General features: G+C 41.4%; 1 protein-coding gene across 6 annotated transcripts in view; it reads left to right on the forward strand.

The window, feature by feature from the left end:
* Positions 1-21,236, forward strand: part of ADGRD1 (adhesion G protein-coupled receptor D1) — a 175,212-nt gene that overhangs the window by 135,835 nt on the left and 18,141 nt on the right. For all 6 annotated transcript variants that reach the window (XM_087754595.1, XM_087754600.1, XM_087754598.1 and 3 more), the window contains 3 exons: positions 2,036-2,102; positions 3,106-3,172; positions 10,900-10,991. In XM_087754595.1, the coding sequence (XP_087610721.1) occupies positions 2,036-2,102; positions 3,106-3,172; positions 10,900-10,991 (226 nt within the window). The remainder of the gene's footprint in view (positions 1-2,035; positions 2,103-3,105; positions 3,173-10,899; positions 10,992-21,236) is intronic.

Consider the following 21,236-nt stretch of genomic DNA (forward strand, 5'->3'; position numbering starts at 1 on the left):
TCCTCTTAGGCTAAATGTATTTTTTTTCAACCTTTATGGAATTTATTGAATGTTTTTTTCTTAAAGGAAAAATACTCCAATTTCACTGTAACAAAACCTTGATTCTGCCTCCATTGCCATTATCCATTTAATATCTTGTTAATGCAAAGAAAAGGCAAACACTGCACGATAGGCTGCAGACCGTTTTATTCTCACTGACTTAACAGCTCTTTTTATGCAGATGACTGCTCTATGTTTCATCTGCCTAAGTTTTATTATCTTCCAAAGGAACTCTGTATTTAATTTTCTTCTTCACTGCCATCTAATACTGATAAAGAGTCATGCTAAATCCTTTGACTATCCAGCATTTGACTTGAGAAAAAAAGCAGACTGGAAGTGTAGAGGAGAGTTATTTGGGTACAGGTAATTTTGCTTCTGTGGGACGACAGCTTCCACCAGAAGAAGACAGCGCCAATCACCAACGTCTGCTCAGCAACCGAAGACGGGATTGGGAATTTGCAGACATACCTGTGGGACCTTTAGTCCAGGTAGCTCACATACCCACGGCAGACCGAGTTTCAGCAGACAGGCTTATGTCTGTGCTCAGTTGCTCTGCTGAATACAATTATTCTTGATATTGTTCAAATGTGTGTAGGAATTTCCTTTCTTAAATAGACAAACGTGATAGTAAACTAAAATATTCCCTTTGCATAGGTCTTGCCCAAATATTACTTCTAAGGGGTTATTCCCGATTTGGACAAGCATCAAGTTCATGGGATATTAAACTCCATCCTGCAGAGTGGATTTCAAAGTCTAAGACCTAAACAATGCCTGTAGATGCTGCTGCTTTGCTCCTGAGGATCTTTCCTATTTATAAATACAAGGTGTTTCTAGCCACAGTCATTAAGGAATGAAAATACTTCTTCCAAAAATTACAGTTCTGCCAGTACAGGAAAACTTTGCAGAATTTTGTGAGGATGATATTGCTAAGATTAAGCAGAAATTGCTTGTCGGGCAATTTTGTAAAAGCCTCATGCAGAAGACCTGAAGAATTCAAAAGAAAATTGAAACTTTAAGCTATCATGTATAATACTCTGCCTGGGACCTGGTTATTAAATTCCCTAAGATGATAAAAGCCCAAACCTTCACATTTTATTAAATCATGCAGGAATTAACAGACAATCATTTAATATTGAAAGGGATGAGGTTTTACTATATGCAGACCCGTTGGCAAGACAAACCTCGCTCCTCTCCAGCTCCTGGCCTGGAAAGCTGGGCTAGAGTGGCGCAGAGGAATGGCAGTGCCGAGGGCCAGAGACCCGCAGCCCCCTGACAGCAGGACCGTCATCGTCTGCCTTTGTGTAATTCCCGTGTAATCCGTAAAGCTCTCCTCCGCCTCCCAGGATGCAGCACACGGGAACTGTCGAAACCCATCTGGAAACATAGCCTACTTTAAACACGGAAATCTTGTGGAGCTATTACATATTTATGTTAAAATAAGTCTTAGCTGGGTATCTAAGTGGGATCTTAATTTGCTTCTGTCTCTTCACAACTGTCTCTCGCTGCCGTGCGTGATGCTCTAGATAACTACACGTCACCGTTTCTGTCCTCTCGCCTGCTAGCCATGCACCCCTGTGAGAAACTCTACTTTCTTTTCCAGACTGTTCTGAATTCTTGAACAAGGCGCACTTACCGGGGGGAAAGTGGTTAAAATAAGCCTGATGCTCTCCACAGGATATCACTGCTGGAACAGCAAGAGACAGACATTGCGTAAACAAAAACCAGGCTGAAAAAGGACTATGATTCTCAACGAAATTAGCACTAATTCAGTTTAACTGTTAAACTAGTACTTTATTGAAAAGTCATTTTGTTTGTCTGACATTAATTGATTAAAACATGTTGTATTACACAGCTGCAGGAGGATGTCAGGTTAGACTTCATTCTAAAATTACTCTGAGCCGTTCTGTTGTCCGTATGAAGGTTAGCTGAACTTGCAGGGTTTATGGGAAGAGGTACTTTTGTTACTGATATTGCCACCGACTTTGCCTTTTCGCAGGCTGCCCACTGGTGATTTGTGTCATTTCTACAACATCGTCCCTAGACAGCTACGGAGAAGGTGGCAAGTGAGTATGAAAATGTCGTCACTCCAGGCGCAATGAGGGTGAAGAGTCTGATGGGGAGGAAAACTCGTACATCTGTCAACAGGACGTAGTTCTGCAAGGTCCTGCTGAGGAGTAGGGAGGTAGCCTGCAAAAGCACAACTGTTGCGTAGGCATATTTTAGACCTAGAAGCCTCAGGTTTGCTTTTCGCTGCTGAGACGATGCACAAAAAGCTCCTGAGATGTTTTCCCTACTTCTCCCTTTTGCTGCAGAGGCACAAGGCCTCCTACAGTGAGCTTCCTGCACGCACGGGGTAGAGCACAGGCTGAAACATTCCTAACAGGATGAGAATAATCTGTGCTTAAAGATATTTAATCTTTTGAAGAAAACTGCAGTTAAACATCTGAAGATCTAGGTTGGATATTGTTAAAAATCTTGAAAATTAAGTTCCTTTCTAATTTGGAAAAAGAAAAGCAAATTTATCTGAAAAAACACCATAGGATTCAATCCAAATCCAAAAGATTTGGAGCAAGGGTTGTTTTTTGTGTGTGGTAAACTAGCTTATATCGTCACTGCTGTAAGACAGACGTGAAGCTGACAGCAGGTTTCCCAGCCTCTGCCTCACACCCGCCGGGCACGGCAGGGAGAGCTTCCATTTGTCTCTTGCTACAATGACAGGGCTCCCAGCACTGAAATGAGTGCCGGTGATACAGCGTCCAGGAACAACAAACAGCAAATAAAACCTTTCCTTTCTTCCCATCTTTCCTCCCCTAATGCTATTTGAAGGCGTGCTGGGGCAGATAGCTGTCACTGACTCTCTGCAAGGTACAAATCAAAATGAGATCCTGCCTCAGATTCCCCAAGTGCGAGGGGAAAAGGAGCTTCTTATCGATGCTCTACCGTGTCTCTTCCTTTTAAAATTCATCAGTCTTTTTGGACTCTCTTTTAGTCTCTTTTTTAATTAAGAACATTACTCATTAAATGACCGTGTGTTTCATCTAAAATCATTCTGTTTTTTCTCTGCAGCTGCTGGCTTTCACTAGAGAATGGAGCGATCTGGGCTTTTGTGGCACCGGCGTTGTTTGTAATTCTGGTAGGTAAACCCACAGCTGCTGCTGTTTTCTTGTTACCCGTCTGTGTCAGCCACACGGCAGAACCAGCTGAAGCTCTTGTGTCGGTCCTTGCGCCAGGCCCCCGGAACTGAATGAACGACAGAGGTGAATGGTCCAGAATTGTTTTGTTCCTCCTCTGATTTTTGTGATTTACACAGTTGTGTAGTAGTTTATGCGTATTAATTCTCACACCATTCGTTTCACTTTTCCAAGACAAAAATACAACCTAAAATACTGGGAGAGCCCTCTCCTGAAACAGCCCTGTTGGGGCCATTAACAACTGCGTAGCATCGAGTAGTCCTGGGAGTTTTAATAATTCTCAGGAAGATCCCCCAGTAAAAGCTGAAAGGCTGATTCCACCGCAGTGGTATTTGTGGCTTTTGCTTGTAGAGAGCTCACTTTTCCCCGTAAAGCTGAGTGCCCTCAGTGAAGATGATCATCGGCAGGGTCTGCAGGCAGTCAGCAGCTAGCAGGAATGGGTTAAAATGCCGGCAAGAGCTGCCACCCTTTGGGTGAGTTCTGGGGAAGGCAACAAGCTGCACCTGCCTTCTGACAGGGATACGGAATCTGTGCTGTTCGCTGCTGTTGGAATTTGATGTCAGGTATGGCACTTTGTCCGGCTGATCAAGGCAGGGCTGTTAAGGCGAGTTTACGGGGTTCCGGCGGCTGCTGCAGACACCTCTGCCAGCTCTAATGAACCTCATCTTGCCAGGGCAGAGTGCAGGTTCATGGCTCCGATGCTGATACATGAATGCTCTGCAGCAGTTTAATTATGCCCACACATTAAATTACAGTGCGTTGTAGCTTAATCACTGTGATTACTTAAGGAGTCAGGGCTGTTTGCAGGGATTAAGTGGGAGATTATTCCTCTTCAGTACTGTTTCCAATACTTTAATTGATCAGGTTATCTACGATTTTTGCTGCAGTTTATAATGTCAGAGTGACAGTATGAACATGGAATAGACTCACTGATTAGTGAAATCAGATTGTCTTTAAAGCTTTGCTTAGATTCTAAAGGCATGAGCCCAAATCTATACCAGAGTCTGTCTGCTGTGGTGTTTAAGGAGGGGCAGGCAAAGTAAGATCCGGACTACCTGCATGGAGGAGCATCAAAAGGAGCCACTGACTGTGCCGTGCACTTCCCTAAGCAAGCTAGCATTTCCATGGAAAGCACAGAGGAACTTCCCCAAATGTCATCGCACAGAAAAAACCCACAAAACCTGCTCACAGCCAAAGGAAGGAAGGAGAGCTATACATACAGAACTGGCGTTTACCATTGCATATCTCTGTAAGTATTTGGCAAGCAGAAGGTGGCTCCTGGCTGACCTTTTCCATCACAGGCAATCTTACACCGCAGCTGAGTGGACACCCTAACATTTGCCTGGGGCAGAGTGAAATCAGCACCTCTTATAGGCAGCCCAGCCTAGTCCGGCATCTTCCACCCAAGACACAGCCCCTGAAAAACTAGGCTATATACACATATATTAAGAAAACAAGAAAAATAGTTGCTATATTGATGTGGCAGAAATTACCTCATGTTAGCATTTTAATCCAATTATTAATGACAACACTGGGAAGTCCCTGTGCAGGAAGGGCAGCATTTCTTTTACCTAAGTGAAAGCATATACGTGTAAATAAGAAATGTCGATCACTGGTTTAGAGCTGGCTAAACAGCTCGGACGTTGTTCCAAAAGGATTAATTTCTTGTTGGCCTGTACCTTGGACCTTCTGTATGTGAGTTTATATTCAAAGATATGTAGATATTAATGATTAGAGAGCAATTAAAACAATCTAATGTTTAAATGTTTCCTTTGCATATTAGCACTTACTTTCTGGCCATTGTTCAGCAGCAAAGGAGGAAATGAGATGCCACCAGTAAAATCAAATCCTTCCCAGCTGCTGTCCAACGATGACTTTAATCAAAACATGCCAGACAGCGAAGCGCTCGCTCACCTGAGTGAGCACACCCTTCAGCAATTCACATGCGTAGCTGCTTGCCAGTGAAAGTAAGGGTTCGCATGTCTGGCTCTCACTTATGATATATAATATTTGTGCAGCTCAAGTTATATTCTTGTAGGGATACAAATATTTTGAGAAAGAGAAAAAATGAGCTCACGAGGTTGATCCACGTAGAGCAATTTGTTAAATAGTCTAAACCCAGCTCTGCCCTAAATAGCAGCAAGCTAGCTGACAAATTATTCTCTCTGGGCATTGAATATGCTAGCTGAAAATGTGTTAGTGCCTATAGGGAAATAACAAGGCTAAACACTATTTTGTGTGTGCGTGTGTGCCTGTGCTCTTTAAATAACAAATTAGCCACTAGTTGTGTGAACTAGTGTTTAGCTCTGAAAATGCATCTCAAAAAGCAGTTTTTGACTACTTCCATCCACAGTGTCTCTCTGCCAAGAAAAAGGATTATGCTGTGAAGAAAACAGGGCGACTGCTCTTTTCAACTCCCACTCTCTAGAGACTAGGCAGACACAGTCTACTTTTGTCCTGCCACAGCCTCGCAGGCAATATAGACATCACGGAGCCTTAAAACAGAATGATGTGATACGAGTGTGACTGGGAAAAAATACTCACACATACTTTTCTAGGGAGTAATTCACAGAACCTCCCAGCCCTGTATGGATTCCCATACCCAAAGTGCTCTTTTCTTGGGGTGTGAGTCAAGGGATGTGATGGAAGAAATAGTTCCTTCTACGTTGTAGGTCTTTTGGCTTCTACCTGCATCTTAAGGTTTAAAGATCACTCTCCCCAACCCCTCAAACCACAACACTGAAGCCTCTGTAGCATCCTCTTAAGGCAGCTTCGCAAAAAAATTTTTGCAATTAATTTGAAAACCAAACTGATTTCAGCCAAAGTGGGCCTGGGACATGTTTTCAAAGGAAAGAAAAAAACTTGACAAAGCACCTGAATTTTTGGAAGAAGACATTAAAACTTCTGGCAGAAGGCTTTGTTTGTTATCAGCCATCTGCTGCCTTGGTGTGTTTCCATAGATATGGCAGAATTAAGGAAATTCTGTGGAAAGCATCTGTGTACACAGAGCAGTGGGCGTGCTGCAGACAGCGAACGATCCACTGGGTGGGAGATAGCGGGCTGTAGTGGCAAGTCCTTTCTATCGCTTTCCCTCCAAGTAGTTATTTTCCTGGTGGTTTTTTACAAGTCTTTCTGATAAACAGCATTTTTATGGAGCTACATGATTTTCATTAGCATATTGCTAACGGGTCTGTGCTATGGGGACATCAGCTTTGTAACAAGTGTCTTCAGATGGGGCTCCGTGGAACCTGGGTGCCAGGCTGAGATTGCCGTCACTGACTTCAGCTGGTACTTGCTTATGAATGTTCTATATATATAAAATATATTCTCTCCCTTACACCTGCTGATCATACAGGATTTACTTTTGTTGCCTCATGGTATTTATTCATACCTTTATGTACCAGTGCAGAATTAGAATCATTTTTGTATGTTGAATAGCATCGTACTCTGCAGGTAGGCTCACTGATTGAAAAGTGACGATTTGTGTCCCTTATTAGACATTGTTCATCACGGGAAAAGGTGACAGAATTGGACCCATAGTGTTTAAAGGCCCTGAAACAGTAGGATTCCTCAGAGTCATTGAAATCAAGTACATACTTAAGTGCTGTGGTGGATTAGAGCACAAATGAACAGACCACAGCTGCTAAGCTGCTCATTTTTTCTTACCAGCACTCAGTTATGAGCACTTTTACTGTTTTAAAAATAAATTCCTTCATTATTTTAAAATTAAATTTCTTCTTACTTAACCGACAGGGAAGCACGCAACATTTTCTCAAACGAGGGGACAGACTGTAAGAAATTAAGGATTAATATTAGGAACGAGTAGAAGTCAGGGATCTGTTATACCTTTTATTTATTATTTATTTTCTTGCGTATTTCCTTTCCAGCCTCAAAGTTTTGCTCTGATATTCAGCTCTGACTGGTGTGATACTGTGTGCATTAATATGAAGTCATGCCCACAGAAGTCTAAAATAACTCAATTTAGTCTATTCCATCTGCAGTTACTCTGGGACAGCTAAGAGTGGAAACAGGCTTTCCAAAATCATTCTCCCAGATTTCAACATCGATCTCACTTAATCGACTAGCTGTGTTTGGAAATGCGTAGTACCCAGGAATGACTTTTGATGTGCCCTAGCAATGGGCCGCAACTGCAGCAACTTGCGGCGTTGCTGTGCTACTGATGATGTCATGGGAAGGATCGCATTCGCTCACACCATGCGAGAGTACGTTAAACCTCAGCTTGGAAGAGTCAGTTATAACTCCCTGTACCATTGCCCATAACTGAAGTGGAGCCTAAAATAGTTTGTGGTTTTAGAGGAAAGCTGGTCAATGGATTTAATTAAGGCAATATGTTTTATCCGTTTGGTTTTTTTTTTTTTTAGTTCCTCTGTGCTGCCAAGCCTTTTCTTGGCTGGGCTGCAACACACCACATCAGAGGGTTTTACACATGGGATGTCTGCGCTGCACTAAAGAAGAAACAAAAATCTCATGAGACTTGGAGGAAATCTAGGTGAAAACCCTGCAAAAAAAACTAAGTGAGGGAAAGAATTCATCTCACTGTATCTGCTCGGACAATTTTTTGGTGAGAAAAGATACTGAAAGGGGTCCTTTTTACTCATTTCACTCTCCTCCTGATCTGACAATTTTTAGGCAGATGAAGTTGTCACTAGAGTGAGCCAGAGCTCCCTGATGGGACTGGGATCTTTCCATGGGCTCTGGTGGGCTTTGGATCGAGTCTGCAATAATGGGAACTGGCAGCTCCTGCTGATTTCGCAGGGCCTCGCGAGTGCCTGGGGCCGGACAAGCTGCCTTAAAGGCGTCCCCAGGGTCAGGAAGCAAGCGCTAATGTTATTAGCAACATTTTCGGAAAAGTAGAGTGTGGCCAGTACCTGCAAGCAAAAATATTCCAGGTTCCTTTGTAATTTTAAGGCAAAATAACTGCAACTGTCAGGTAATCTGGCCTTTCAGAAAAGTAAAAACTAGGAACTATATACAGTTCCCTTATCTAAATGTTTGTTCTCGTAGTTTGAGCATTCTGATGTAGGTTAAAGCATAATGAGTGTTTCAGCAACTAAACATTCTCCTATTCAAATCATTGGCAAAGCATTTATGTCAGGTGCCAAAAAAATCACTGGAGGAACAATTCAGTGGCTGTATTTTGGTTTCCCATTATAAGGGCAGTGGAAATACCTCCATGCTTTACTTACTGAAATATTAGCGAAGGAAGACATTTGTAGCTAATCTGTTTATTTAGCCTGGATGAGATTACTCTAATTTCTCAAAATACCTAAACAAAGATTTTCAAGTTGTTCAGGAAATTTAAATATAGAACTTCGGGACTTGAGTGTAATGGTTTGTTGCTAATTTTACAAGTACCTTGGTTTTTATCAGCAGTAAGATCAGAGTGTTTCCTTCTCATCTTTTAAACACATTACTAATGAACCCTGGAAAGGGTAGTGTCACACTGACTGCACCAGCGGGGAAGCTCAAGGCCTTTTTAAATTTCCACTTTAGACCATCCAAAATACCTAGGAAATTAACTTCCAATTTAATTTCTTTTATATAAAGAAATTAAAATTCAGCTAGAAATGTTGAACAATTTGTGCTTTAGAAAACCATCTGTGTCCTTTGAGACTATCTTGCTTGTGCTGTTTTCATGACCAGATCTGAGGGTTTGGGTCCAGTTTGAGTGAGAGTTTGCAAGATTCTGAGTATTCATTTGTTGGTGCTTATCATTCGTAACTTCCATTGACTTTTGTAAGAGGTAGGATATTCAGAATTTGAAGAATGAGATTTCGTCTTTTTTTTTTTTAACTTCATTAGATTTTTGGGGGGAGTATTTGAATATATGTTGTTTAGGCATAATCTGCACCTTTTTAAAAATGCTGTGCAGAAAGCAAAATCTAGGAGTGTCTAAAAAGAATTAGGAATGGAAGAAGCGTTAGGGTTAGGCGCTTGTGAGGCTGGGAGGAGTGTGCTGGTGTCTGCAGTCATCAGAAAAAGGGATCGTGGAGCAACTGTGCCAGGATGCACTTGACCCGTCAGGGAGACATCCACAAGGAAGTGTCAATATTTTGGATAAAAGACTAAAAAAGGCTGCTGCAAGATAATGTGTCAGGAAAGAAGTTAAGGGTACAGAGAGGCATTTTCTGTGCAATTCCCCTGAAAAGCCAGAGTGGTGATGATGATCATTTGGTGGACATACAGCAGAAAGTTGGAGCGTTTGGAGGAGAAAGAAGAGGAAGTGTAACTTGTTCATGTTCACTGTTCGCTGCTTCAGTCAACGTGCGTATTTAACAGATAAGTGGGTTTCTCAAAAATGCTCGTTACCACCTTAAAGAATTTATAAAAGTTATTTACAAAACACGATTTAGTGGGAATAGGGAAAATGATCCCCAGACCATGGAATTTCACCTCTTATTCATCTCTGTAAAGCTGACTGAGCAACAAGTACACTTGTAACTGAGAAGCTGCCGGGTTCCACAGGGTATTCTTTGGACGGGCTAAAAAGCCGTGGCAGAAATGAACTATCACAGCTATGCTCCTACTTTACACCAGGTGATGATCTGCCCTTAGAAATCTAAAATTAAGAGAGTGGTCAGAAGATTTGAAAAATACCAAGGAAATCATTATCATCAAACTTAAAACATTTTTTAAATCACCCTCTCATCCTCAGAATGTTTTATGTCAAAACAAAGTATGATTATTGAGTTTTAACTGAGCAACGGCACTATTTTGAAGTCTTCTCTTTCTTTTTGTTCTGTAGTTCAGGATAGTTTTGTTCTACCCGTGTTCTTCACTTGATGCTAAATACCAGCTTTGTGGCTGATGTGTAACTTTGGAGAGGAAGGGGCAAATATGTCTTTCACCTTCACATTCTCTCCTCTCTTTTTTTTCCTTTAAACCCAAGGTCTTTGCACAGCAAGACAGTCTTTGCCACATTTCCTTTAAGTGATAAAGATTTCCTTCTTTCCTCACCTGTGACTCCAGAGCAAACTCTTTTCTTAGGCGTTTTCAGTGTTAGTCTTTGCAAGATTTCCTACTTTTCTGGTGGGAGTTCTTTTCATTTTATTGATGTTTCTGCTGGGCCTGACATCAAAAAGAGCAGGGCTTTTGAAGAGCAGAGTTCAGGCTTAACCTATTTTCCTCATTGCTGTTTTAAAATAATCTTGTGCTTAAATTGCAAGCAGCCTTTGGTAAGAAACAGGAATTGTACACTGTGGAGTCTAGCGAGGAAGGTGCTTTCTGAAGTCTGTGCACATGCAAGTGCAGAAACAAAGAGCATGCAGACACATGCCGCTGTTCCCTGAAGTTCTTCTTTAATTTGTCAGCTGTTAGTAGATTATTAGGGGATTTATTTGTAGGGGTCCTGAGCACTTCTTTAGCTGTGAAGCACCGTGTCAATCCAGCCTTATCCTAAACAGACAAGGACTGCTCCTGAAGGAAAGAAAGCACAAGCAAGAACTACCCACTGTGGGGAGAGGGAAATCCATTGGCAAGGGTCAAACTGTACCAGTCCAAAACTGGAAACCTCTTTTGCCAAATAAATACAACATGCAAAGTTTCTGTTTTCTGTTGTGTTTGTCCAATACACTCCTAGGGCAGTTCCACCGATGACACAGTCCGTACTTACCTTCCTGACCAAGTCTTGTTCCTCCTTCTTCTTCAGGTCAATATTGGTATTCTCATTGCTGTCACGAGAGTTATCTCAAGAATCAGTGCAGACAACTATAAGGTCCATGGAGATGCCAATGCCTTCAAGTAAGTTTTTCTCATTCAAATTATACTATAACAAGTTAATAATCTCTCAGTCGCAATGTTGTATCGTAGAGACGTGTATCGTGGACTTCTCCCAGAACACTGATGTCATTCCTCTTTAGTAAAAAGCAAGGAATGTTAAAGATAGCATGTCATTTTCTTGAATGCAGCCAGTTAACCTATATTTTATGAAAGCTGAATGCTGCACAGGATGAAACCTGTGGTTCAGCATGAGCTGAACTGTTTTCCTGCTTATTACTGTCTCCAGCCTTTGCCGAGTCATGATTTCCCTTTTATTAATGGAGACTTTCCTCTTCCTGCTATAGTTAAAGATAAATCTGACAGAGCATCATTAATCTGTACTGGGGTATTGCAACTATTCTGCTCCTTCAGAGGATAAACCCCGTTTCTAGCCCCAGTTCAGCATAATATTTAGGCATATGCTTATCTTTAAGACTCTCTTCATACTGCAAAGCACACAGACTTATGCTGGATTTAAATGTATGCTTAAATTCAAGCCTGTCTTTATATCAAGGTGCCTTGAGCCTCTTGGGATGGTGGTCTCTCTGAGAGCGTTTTGTCTTTAAAATACTGCGCTAGCAAGGCTAGAGGGGAAATGTAAGGTAGGCACATCGCTACATCTGAATACACAAGGACAAATTCTGATTTCTAAAATCTACAGGATTACATATGGGTAATTAAGAAGACAATGTAATATACTGAGTTTAAAGTAAGATGCTGAATACTCCATTTTGTATTTTTTATCTCCTGAAGATGCTTTCTTCCAAATATAAAAAGGACGGTGTATGTAACTCAAGGAACATGTAACTTAGGTAGAAGAAAAATGTGATGATGGTTTATGTTTCATGTTTGAGTCACAGGCTGTTGTATGATAAGGATTTGGTGCCACTGCTTTGAAAGGGTGTCATAAAGAATAATTTTTATGCTTGGATTACTTATGTAATTTTAAAAATGCCATTAAGTTTTAAATACTGGTGACAGTTACATAATTGAAGTTAGTTTAGTAATTGTATACTTACCCAACAGGAAGAGAAAAACGGTAAATAAGTCTACACAAAAATCTATAAGATAATTACATTGTAGTGAAATGGGACTGGGAATTAAAACGACTGTTTCAGGTTTGGCTGGATCCTGGTGACCTTCAGAAACACAAAGGAAATATAGAACCTTAGGAAGCAGATAACTGTATATTGTCAATGCCAATTTGTATAAACTATTGGAATTATGAAGACAAAGGAGCAACCTCCATAAATAGAAGAGCAGCTACAGATTGCTCTGTGCACTTAGATACCTCCTTACATGTATTACAAAGAATTGATTCAATACATACTGTACCCTGCACACTAACAGATATTAATTTTTAAAAGAAAACTATGTGTGTGTACGTAAGTAAAACAATTTATGAATTGTTTGTCTAGGAATAAGATGAAATCCATTTAAGCAGGAGTATATGTTCTTAGTTCAAATATTATCAGCTGTAGATTTGGAATGGTGGAGCTCTGTACTGAAAATGTGACTTGTCCAGACTCCCTGGCTAACAGATGCTCCTTGTGCCAAGTAATTTTTAAAAATACATTTTTAAGGTCAAATTTTTAGGATTTGACCTAACAAAAGTGATGGTGGTGGAGAAAAACGATAATCAATGGGAAGATATATCTGGAAGCGTTCAATCATTAAATTATTGGTTAAGCAGCAATATGCTCTGATAGAACAGCTTTCCTCATAGAACTAAATTAATTCAGTAAAATATCATTGAAGGTAAACAGAACACACGGAATAGCTCTTTTTCTGTAGATATCATTACAGAAATGGGTCCTCAGAAGAAATTTGAAATGAGAAGGGCATAAATAGCTGTACAAGTCAGATCTTAGAGAGTATTTATACCCTGATTCAACATAGCGGTGAGGCATGATGAATTAGAGTTTCATGGAGAAAGTAACTGGTCTGTTGGAAAAAAGAGAAATATAAGGCCTTTGTAAAACTAGATTTCATTTTCTTGTCATCAGTATTCCTTATACAGGTGTGAAGTTTGTAAGTCTAGTGTGAAATCATTCTGTCTGTGGTACCATTTTCCAAAAAAGAAGAGAACAAAACAAAAGAGAGTTCTGTTCTGACAGCTGCACGGGAAATGTTTTTCGTAGCAAAAAAACCCATGCCCCCAGCCACTACAGGATCCTAGATGATGATTAGAGGTTGTTAACATGTGAGAGTGGGTAAGGACAGCAAAACGGATCAGTGACGGAGAGCACAGAGAAATCAGAAAAACGCAGTAAGCCCTGTAGTTGCTGTCAGGTCGCTGTCAGCAAGGACTACAAGGGAGTTTTTGAATTAACAAGTTCAGTTGGCTTAGGGAGGAATCACTGAAGACTGCAGAATGCTTTGCGTAATACGAACCTTAAATAAAGGGCCCGTCAGGCATCCACCTGAATGGTGCAGTTCGTTTGATATTAGCTACGGGGGAAACCACAATATGTTAGAAAGAATTGATCAAGCACTTCTTACAAACACAGCTGAATTAAAATGGCTCAGCGTGGTTTTGGTGAGATGAGAAAGCACTTTGTCACCATGTTGCAGTTGTTTGCTGCAGCGAAGTTGTAGGTAAGGCAGAAGTAGGTTTTTTAGGCCTGTGTTCATGGTTTCAGAAAGCCAAAGAGAAAAGGAAACGAGAACTGCAGTGCAAGGAGCCGTGGAGGGGAAGCCTGCTCAGTCCAATAAACTTGAGAGGGGAAAAAAAGCGGGATTTCAGTGCTGTCATTTCAAGCTGGAATGAAATTTAAGTGGAAAGCACAATGAGAAACAGTAAGTTGCTGTCTGCAACAATTTGGATGATAGCACTTAAACAGCAGGGTTTCGAAGTTTACAAGTGATAATGAACTGAAAGGCATAGCAAAACTGGCTGGAGAACGACAGCAGTGCCTGCGGCAGAAGCGGGAGGGAGGTGCCAGCGCCAGCTTGCCTTTCCTGGGTAACTCGGGCCGATATTTATACCTGCCTTTACGCACCTGGCTGAGAGGCCTCACACTCGCAGCTGCTGTTGAGTTCAAATAGGAACAGCCGTTGTAGGCTGAGAATCCCAGCCTGCAGGTTTTGCAGAACAGGCTCGTCATCAGGCTCGCCTCTTGGCAGGCTTTGCTGCCAAAGGAGAAGTTTCATGATGCTGACAAGGACTGGCTCCCGTTTCTGCTGGCAGCCTGGATGGGAGAGCACCTGCCCCGGCTCCATCTCCCCTAACTTTAGAGCTCAGTAGAGCTGACACCTCCACCTGGACTCCTGATCAGTGGAGAAACGGGCGCTTCCACCATGCAGTTGGTCTTGTCTGTGAAGTGTTCACCTCACTTGCCTTGAAAGCTCTGATGTCTGCCCAGTGAGTGTGCGGGAAGCCTGGACTGCCCAGCTCGCGCTCAGATACCATCTCTGTGCACGTCTCAAGCCAGGTGCGATAACTCTCACCTCTGAGGCCATCAACCCATAACGGAGCAGAGATTACCTTAGGAAATTGTCAGAACAAAGATGCAGTTATGAGCCATGATGATATCGGTTAGAAAGGATATTTATTGTTAGAGAAATGCTAGTACTGGAGCCTATTTAGTTTCCCTAAAGATTAAGTTACTTGGCAACGCAAGTGGATATTACCAACAAGGCTTGTTTCTCTTGGCAACAGACAGCAATAAACTGATGTAATTATTTAGAGTAATTGTTCCCGATTTTCCATATGGCAACAGGTTCTCTTAAACGCTGACTCAAACGCGAGTATAGAAAATACATCAGGGTGAGCCAGTCCGTCGAACTTCATGTTTAAAAGCCAAAATAGAAAAGGAAGGTGTGAACAAAATTCCTTTGTTATCATAAAATTAATTTATTATTCACCTTCCCCATTCACACTTTGCTCAGAATGAAGTGCAGGACGTTATGGGCTGGTTGACCTCTTCAGGGTCAGATGTTGCTTGCCACAATGGAGATATCAGGCAGCATCTTGCTGAACATTTTAGTCTAGTTTCAGAGATACTGGTGTGGATGTGTCTGTTTGTTTGTTTAAAGTAAATAATAAACTGAAAAAGCAGCATAAAAGGGTAAGTTTATATGAATCATAAAGTGCAAAATACCTAATAAGTGAAGGCAAAATGAATATAATTAATTAATAAGTATATGATCAGAGATACTAATTAATGCATAATAGACTCCTGTGACAGTCTGAACAGTAAGTATTTGGTCGCTGTAGGAATTTGTGTGTGTGAAAATGGTCACTTTTTTAGCGTCTGAAACTTTAATTCTGCAAGAGCAGTTTACTGGTAAGAGCTGAGCAAAGAATTCTTATCAGCTCCTATTTACTACTTGAATTTACTTAAGAACATGCCTTTTGTATTGTTTTCTGAAGCATATCGAACACATGCGTAGAATATGAGCTGTTTCACCTAGTTGTGATTGATTATATTTGAACCTCTTATCAGATGATTAGTTATTGACTCTCAGCAAAATAATTTTGTGTAATAATTCAGATGCTGCTTTCTGAGAATGTTTTGCACCCAGGGAACAGATTTTCAACCAAAAAGCTAATGTGAATGTTTTTGTTTATAAAATGCTGCATCAAATACCTTGAAACATTTAAATCTGTACATACAACACTTGTTTGCATTGTCCATTCCTCTTGACTGGGCCCTCTTTTAAGGAAATAATTAATCATATGTTTGAGTTTGAGCATATGAGTAGTCTCTCTGAGCTTAATGCAGTTAAAGCAGATTAGTTTAATGGAATTGCTCACGTGCTTGAAAAGGCACATGATTGCATTTCTGAGTTATGGACCATTTGAACTCTTTTTCTTACTTATTTCTGCTGCATGTAAAGTCTTAATTCCACTCAGTGCATTCATTAACTCTTATTAGGACCTAAAGAACTTTTTCTCTTGCTGCTCTACCCCTTCAAAGCCTCATTGCTGTGTTTCCTTGGGAAGCTCCTTCTCTGTTACAGTGAGAAAAGACATCTAATGTGACAGTGTTGTAGAAATGTGCGCGTTTCATTACCCGTGGGGAGAAATCTTCCCTGATTAAGTCTATCACAGGTAGTGGTTTGACGACATGAGTTACCTGGCTCCTGGACTACAAGGGTTAAAGTATAACACAGTTTTCAAAGACCTTAGTTTGGCACTAAGACTAATATTAATTATAATAGAGGAAGAAATGCAAAGCACGTCTCTGTTGCAGGAATATTAGTTTTAGTCTAGAAACAAAGATGCAGTGCGTAGTCATACCACTGCGCTTCCCCAGCTAGTTCGCTTTTGCATCGTATTGTCCAGAAGAGACAGTTCCATTAACTTTTCTTGAATAAATTGCCAAGTCCAACTCTTACTGAATACTTTCTCACTGCTTGCCCTGAAATGGTCCAATGAGTTGGAAAAATCTCTTGTCTTTTTTATTAAGTGTACACTTCAGCAGCCGGTGAACCAGAAGCGATAGCTATCATAATCATCCATGGAGAAAGCAATTATGACAAAATTAGAAATATTTCTTAGCTTTTTACCCCATTATTTCTTTCATTTTACTCGTTTCCTTCGTCCCTCAGAGCTCAATCCTCACTCAGTAAAATAATAAAACAGCCCCTTATTTCTCTATTGAGTGAAGGAAAAACATTTTTTCTGTTTAGTTAAATTAATGACTAAAAATTGGAATAAACGGCAGTAGCTGCAGTGCATGGGAGCAAAACAGGGCTTCAAGGAAAGCTCAGCAGGGCAAGCAAGTCATGGAAGCTGTTGTGTTAGTTCCGCATTTTTTAATATAGCATAAACCACTTTGGATGAAACTGAAAACAGTATGTAGGTTTAATGCAAATCCATTCCTTACTTTGGTTATTTGAAAAAATATCAGCTGTACAGAAAGATTTGCCCTCTGACAGATACAAATACAAGAGAGTTGTCCTCCAGCAGCTCATGATGCTGCAGACATCTGTATGGTTTAGCCGTGTAATTGACCGTTCCAAAGCGCTTTGCAAAGCCATCTATTACATCCCTGCGGCACGCCGAATGCGCTGTGGCAAACTGCTCAGCCGTTTCATCAGTGATCCATCCCACGCCGTGACTCCCCATCAGTGTTTTACTTTGTTTATAAACACACCGCCTGCCTTTCAGCCCAGTCACCTTTTGTCTCGGATACCAGTCCTCCGAGTTAGCGCCGATGGCTTCGCTGCTTTTAACATCAGGCATTATTCTGCAAGATTCTGTGGCTTTGTTGCATTTTGTTCTTCTGTTTCATGTCATTTGATGTCCAAAGACTTCTCTTTCTAAGGATTATTTGCAGCTGCTCATTCTCACAGAATGTACTTGTCAATCACAGCACTTGCTTGAAGCCCTCGTGAGAGCTCTCCTGCCAAAGGAGACACCGTAATCTCTCTCCATAACTAAATTCCACCCCTTTGTGATACCATTAGAGAATTTCTTCCCCCCCCCCCCCCCCCCAAAAGGGGTGAGGAGCAAGTTACAATCTGCAAAGTCTTCTGGAAGTCTATGGGGATTCAAAATCTAGAAAATCCTTTCTGTGGCTTTCTGGGCGGCAGACGCTGCAGTGCAGCCCTCGGAGAACCGGAGCCCTGGCTTTTGTACGCTCTCTCGAAAAAGGAAAGAGCTTTTCCCATTTGCTGAAGGAGAGCCATCGGTTAGAAAGAGCCAGTGTGCCAGGCCAAATCTGCTGTCACCAATTACTTTTCTTGACAATTTCTAATTGTGTGCAAGGAATCATGTTCATTGAACGTGGCTTCAAACAGCATCAGTGCTGTATCTCATGGAAACTCTTGGAAGGAGGAGAGTTGACTGGCAATAAAGGAAATAATTAAAAGGAAAGTATTAAGCAATGACAATTAGTGAGCTGAAGTGCTACTGCCAATGATAATGTCTTCAACCTAATTAAATTTTTGGCTCATTGAATATGAAAAATACAAATGCAGTTTAGGTACATCCTTATTCAGACTCAGTTTTAGACTGAAAATACATGGGCTTGAATGTTGCCAACGAGAGTATTAATGAGGAAGCGCTAATCTTTTAGGAACCATAATGACGGTAATGGTAGTGCTTTCGTTACCGCAGATGCTCAGAGTCAGAGCAGTGGAGAAAGGCTCCCGGCGACGTTGTGATTGCTCAGGCGCACTTCAGGCACGTTTGCGGAGGAGTAATAAAAGCTTAAAAGTATGTAAAACATAGCTGCAGAGAGGAGGCTACTCTGCAAAACCACAGAAAAAGGGACAAATAGTAATAGGCTTAAACTGATGAAAAAAATCAAATATCTTTACGCTTCCAATAGTGGGAGGGGAGTTGCGAAGAAACGGAGTTGATCACCTGGAGAGCTGTCGAGGTTCTGTCTTTGAACGGCTTTCAGAAGGGGCTGCACAAATGTCTGTCAGGGCTAATTCTGGTGCCAGGAGCAACAACTGATGGTGTCTCGTGGCGGAGCTGGACAGCGTGACATTGTCAGTCCTTGCACAGGTTATTTTTTTCTTGGTTGCGTCCTTCTCGGCCAAAATTGTCCTTTGTGGGAATTGTTTGCCACCTGTCATTTCTCCTTAAACAGGATTTACTGCTCCAGGGTGATCAGGGCCTGTGGGTTGTGGGCTCCAAAGGAGCAAGCAGCTCTGATACTCGTGTGCCTGTTTCTTGTGTTCAGGAGGGCAGTAAGACACAACATATTCTTGTATTCGGAAGGGCAGTAGGACTTCTGGTGGAAGATGTCCCTGCTCATTGCAGCAGGGATCGGACTAGATGACCTTTAAAGGTCCCTTCCAACCCAAACTATTCTATGATTCTATGACACAGGTACAAAATATACTAGGAAAACTTGATATTTAAGAGGTGCTGGAGTTTCTGAGTATAAGGATGGATGCTTAGGCATGTTTGTTTTCATATCTGAATGTCAGGATAGAATGAGGTTTATTAAAACTTGGTTATGAAGTTTTGAATGAAACCTTGCTCTGAGCACAACAGAATCAGTAATGGAAGGGAAGGGTATGAGAGAAGGGGCCACAGCAAGCCACCCTTCAGCTATTTCTCATCTTCAGTGTCCAGAAACCTATGTTGTGCTTATTGATCTATGATTGAATCAATTTCTTGATTCCACCCTATCAGTCCCTGACGGACGCTCAGAGCAGTCGCTGCAGGTGAACGCTGTTCTCTGCAGCAGCTTGAGGGCGTACTGCGCCGAGACGGCGTCTCCTTAAGTCAAATCAGGATTTATACTGCATTTAATGAGACAAAACTCTCTGCTGGCCACATGCCTAAGGTTGGGTCATTCCTAATGAGTCTCTTGCCGTATACAAGGTGCCAGCATATGCAGGAGTTGGGTCAAAGATGTTGTTAGCGATATGATATTGTGACATATGGGAACAATGCAGGTGTGGTGTTGCCCCCCCAAAGGTGTCTGAAGAATAGCACGTCTTCTTCACTTTAGAATTGTAACAACAGAAAGTTTCAGCTTTTGAAAATCTACAGTGAAAAAGAGCTTTGAGGTTCACATTCCTTTGTGTTAAAAATTCCCTAATTGTTTTCAGGTTTCAATCTTTTAAGATCTGATTTGAAGCCACGGCAATCAGTAGGAGGAGGACGGTGTTGTGAGTCACAGCTTTATGCCTGGTACCAGAGTAACAATTAAATGCAGGTCGTTCATCATGGAGTGGTACAATTCACTGGGAACAGCAATAACTTCAAGAGTTTGCTTAAACTGCTGCATTTACATCCTTGGTCCAATTTATAATCCTAGAACTCTATGTCAGCTTTATGCAGAATAATAAGACAAATATTATAGTTATGCCATCGCATAAAGTAAATGCTTATTTAAACACGCACCTTGTGCAGAGCTCTAGTCAGCGGTGTAAATCACCACCCAGGCTGACACAGCTCTTAGCTAAGTGTGATTTACATATTTTCCCGACAATGCCCTCTCAAAATAAAATTAAAGAAATGAAAAATACAGGTAATTACAATAAAGAAAATGTCCTATTTTAGAATCAGAAGTCCTTTTAAACTTTTAGATACTATCTTCAGGTAAGTAATAAAATGCCATTAACTATAGATGTGTTACAGGTGTTTTGGAAATAGAAATTGGAAATTATGCCCAGTTCTTTCAATTGAAAAAGATGTGAAGCAGAAACATATATCTTAGTAAAAGAAACTGAATAAAAAGCAGTTTTCTTTTGGAACAATATTAGAAATAATCAAAAAGGCAGTTAAGTCAGATGATAACTGTGAAAGCACGAGAACGTCAGGAAGAGTCAGATTTTCGACGTGAGGTGCTGTGATCGCCCCATGAAGAGCCACGTTCTTTAACTCTCCTGTGTTTACTCTCCCCAGTCAGTCTCACGTAGCTTCTCCAGCCACCCTCCAAAGTTAGTTGCCTTATTTTAATAAAGATATTAAAAAACTAGGGAACATCCAAATACAGTAACCGAACAAAGAAGCCTTGGATGTTCTCATGTGAGTAGAGATAGCAGTGATTCAGATTACTTGTTCAAAAAAGCAAGCAGCAATAAGACAGACATAAATATGTACGGAGACGCATAAAGGAGCTTGTCATGAGCTCCTGTCTGAGCGCACTGTACAGAACAAGAGAATCAGCAAATCCTCAGATCAGAAATTAAAAAAATGAATGACCACAGAGTCTATTTTTCATTTTTATAATGTACATGGAACTGCAGCCATACCCAATACTGCAGCATGTTACTAAAGCAAAGGGCTTGAGAGGGTTTCCGAAAGCCCGAAGCGGCTCAGGCGCAGGCGCCGGCGTTGGCGGCAGCTCCCCAGCAGCTGCCTGCCCCACAGCCAGCCCGCACCCCACCAGCCGCTGGCAGCCTGCAGGCCTCGCTCCTGGAGGCCTCCCACGTATCGCAAAGGGCTGGGGGAGAAGAGAGGAGACTGGAGGTAAGGAGGTTAGGAGGGAAGTACGCAGGTTTTCCCGTGTCTTCCATTTGCAAGCAGGCCCTGGGAGAAGGCGGGAATCAAACCAGTTAGTAAAACATTTTGATTTTGACAAATTAGAAAATATTTTTTTGGAACTTTTCTGACTGGGTTTTTCTGCAAGTAATGCAGCGTCAGCTATGACGTTAACTTTGATAAACGTGAGAAAAGCCGTATGTTGCCAGGCTTCTTTAATGCCAGCTTAATAAGAAATCCAGTTCCTCACATTGCAGCATTGCGTAGCTGAATGCTTTTCTGCAGCCTGCGTTACCCTCCGAAGCAGCAGTCACTAGCAGTTTTTA

This window comes from Nipponia nippon, unplaced genomic scaffold, assembly GCF_047370975.1.
Source record: "Nipponia nippon isolate SJK-2023a ecotype South Korea unplaced genomic scaffold, ASM4737097v1 scaffold_18, whole genome shotgun sequence".
Taxonomy (NCBI): Eukaryota; Metazoa; Chordata; class Aves; order Pelecaniformes; family Threskiornithidae; genus Nipponia; species Nipponia nippon.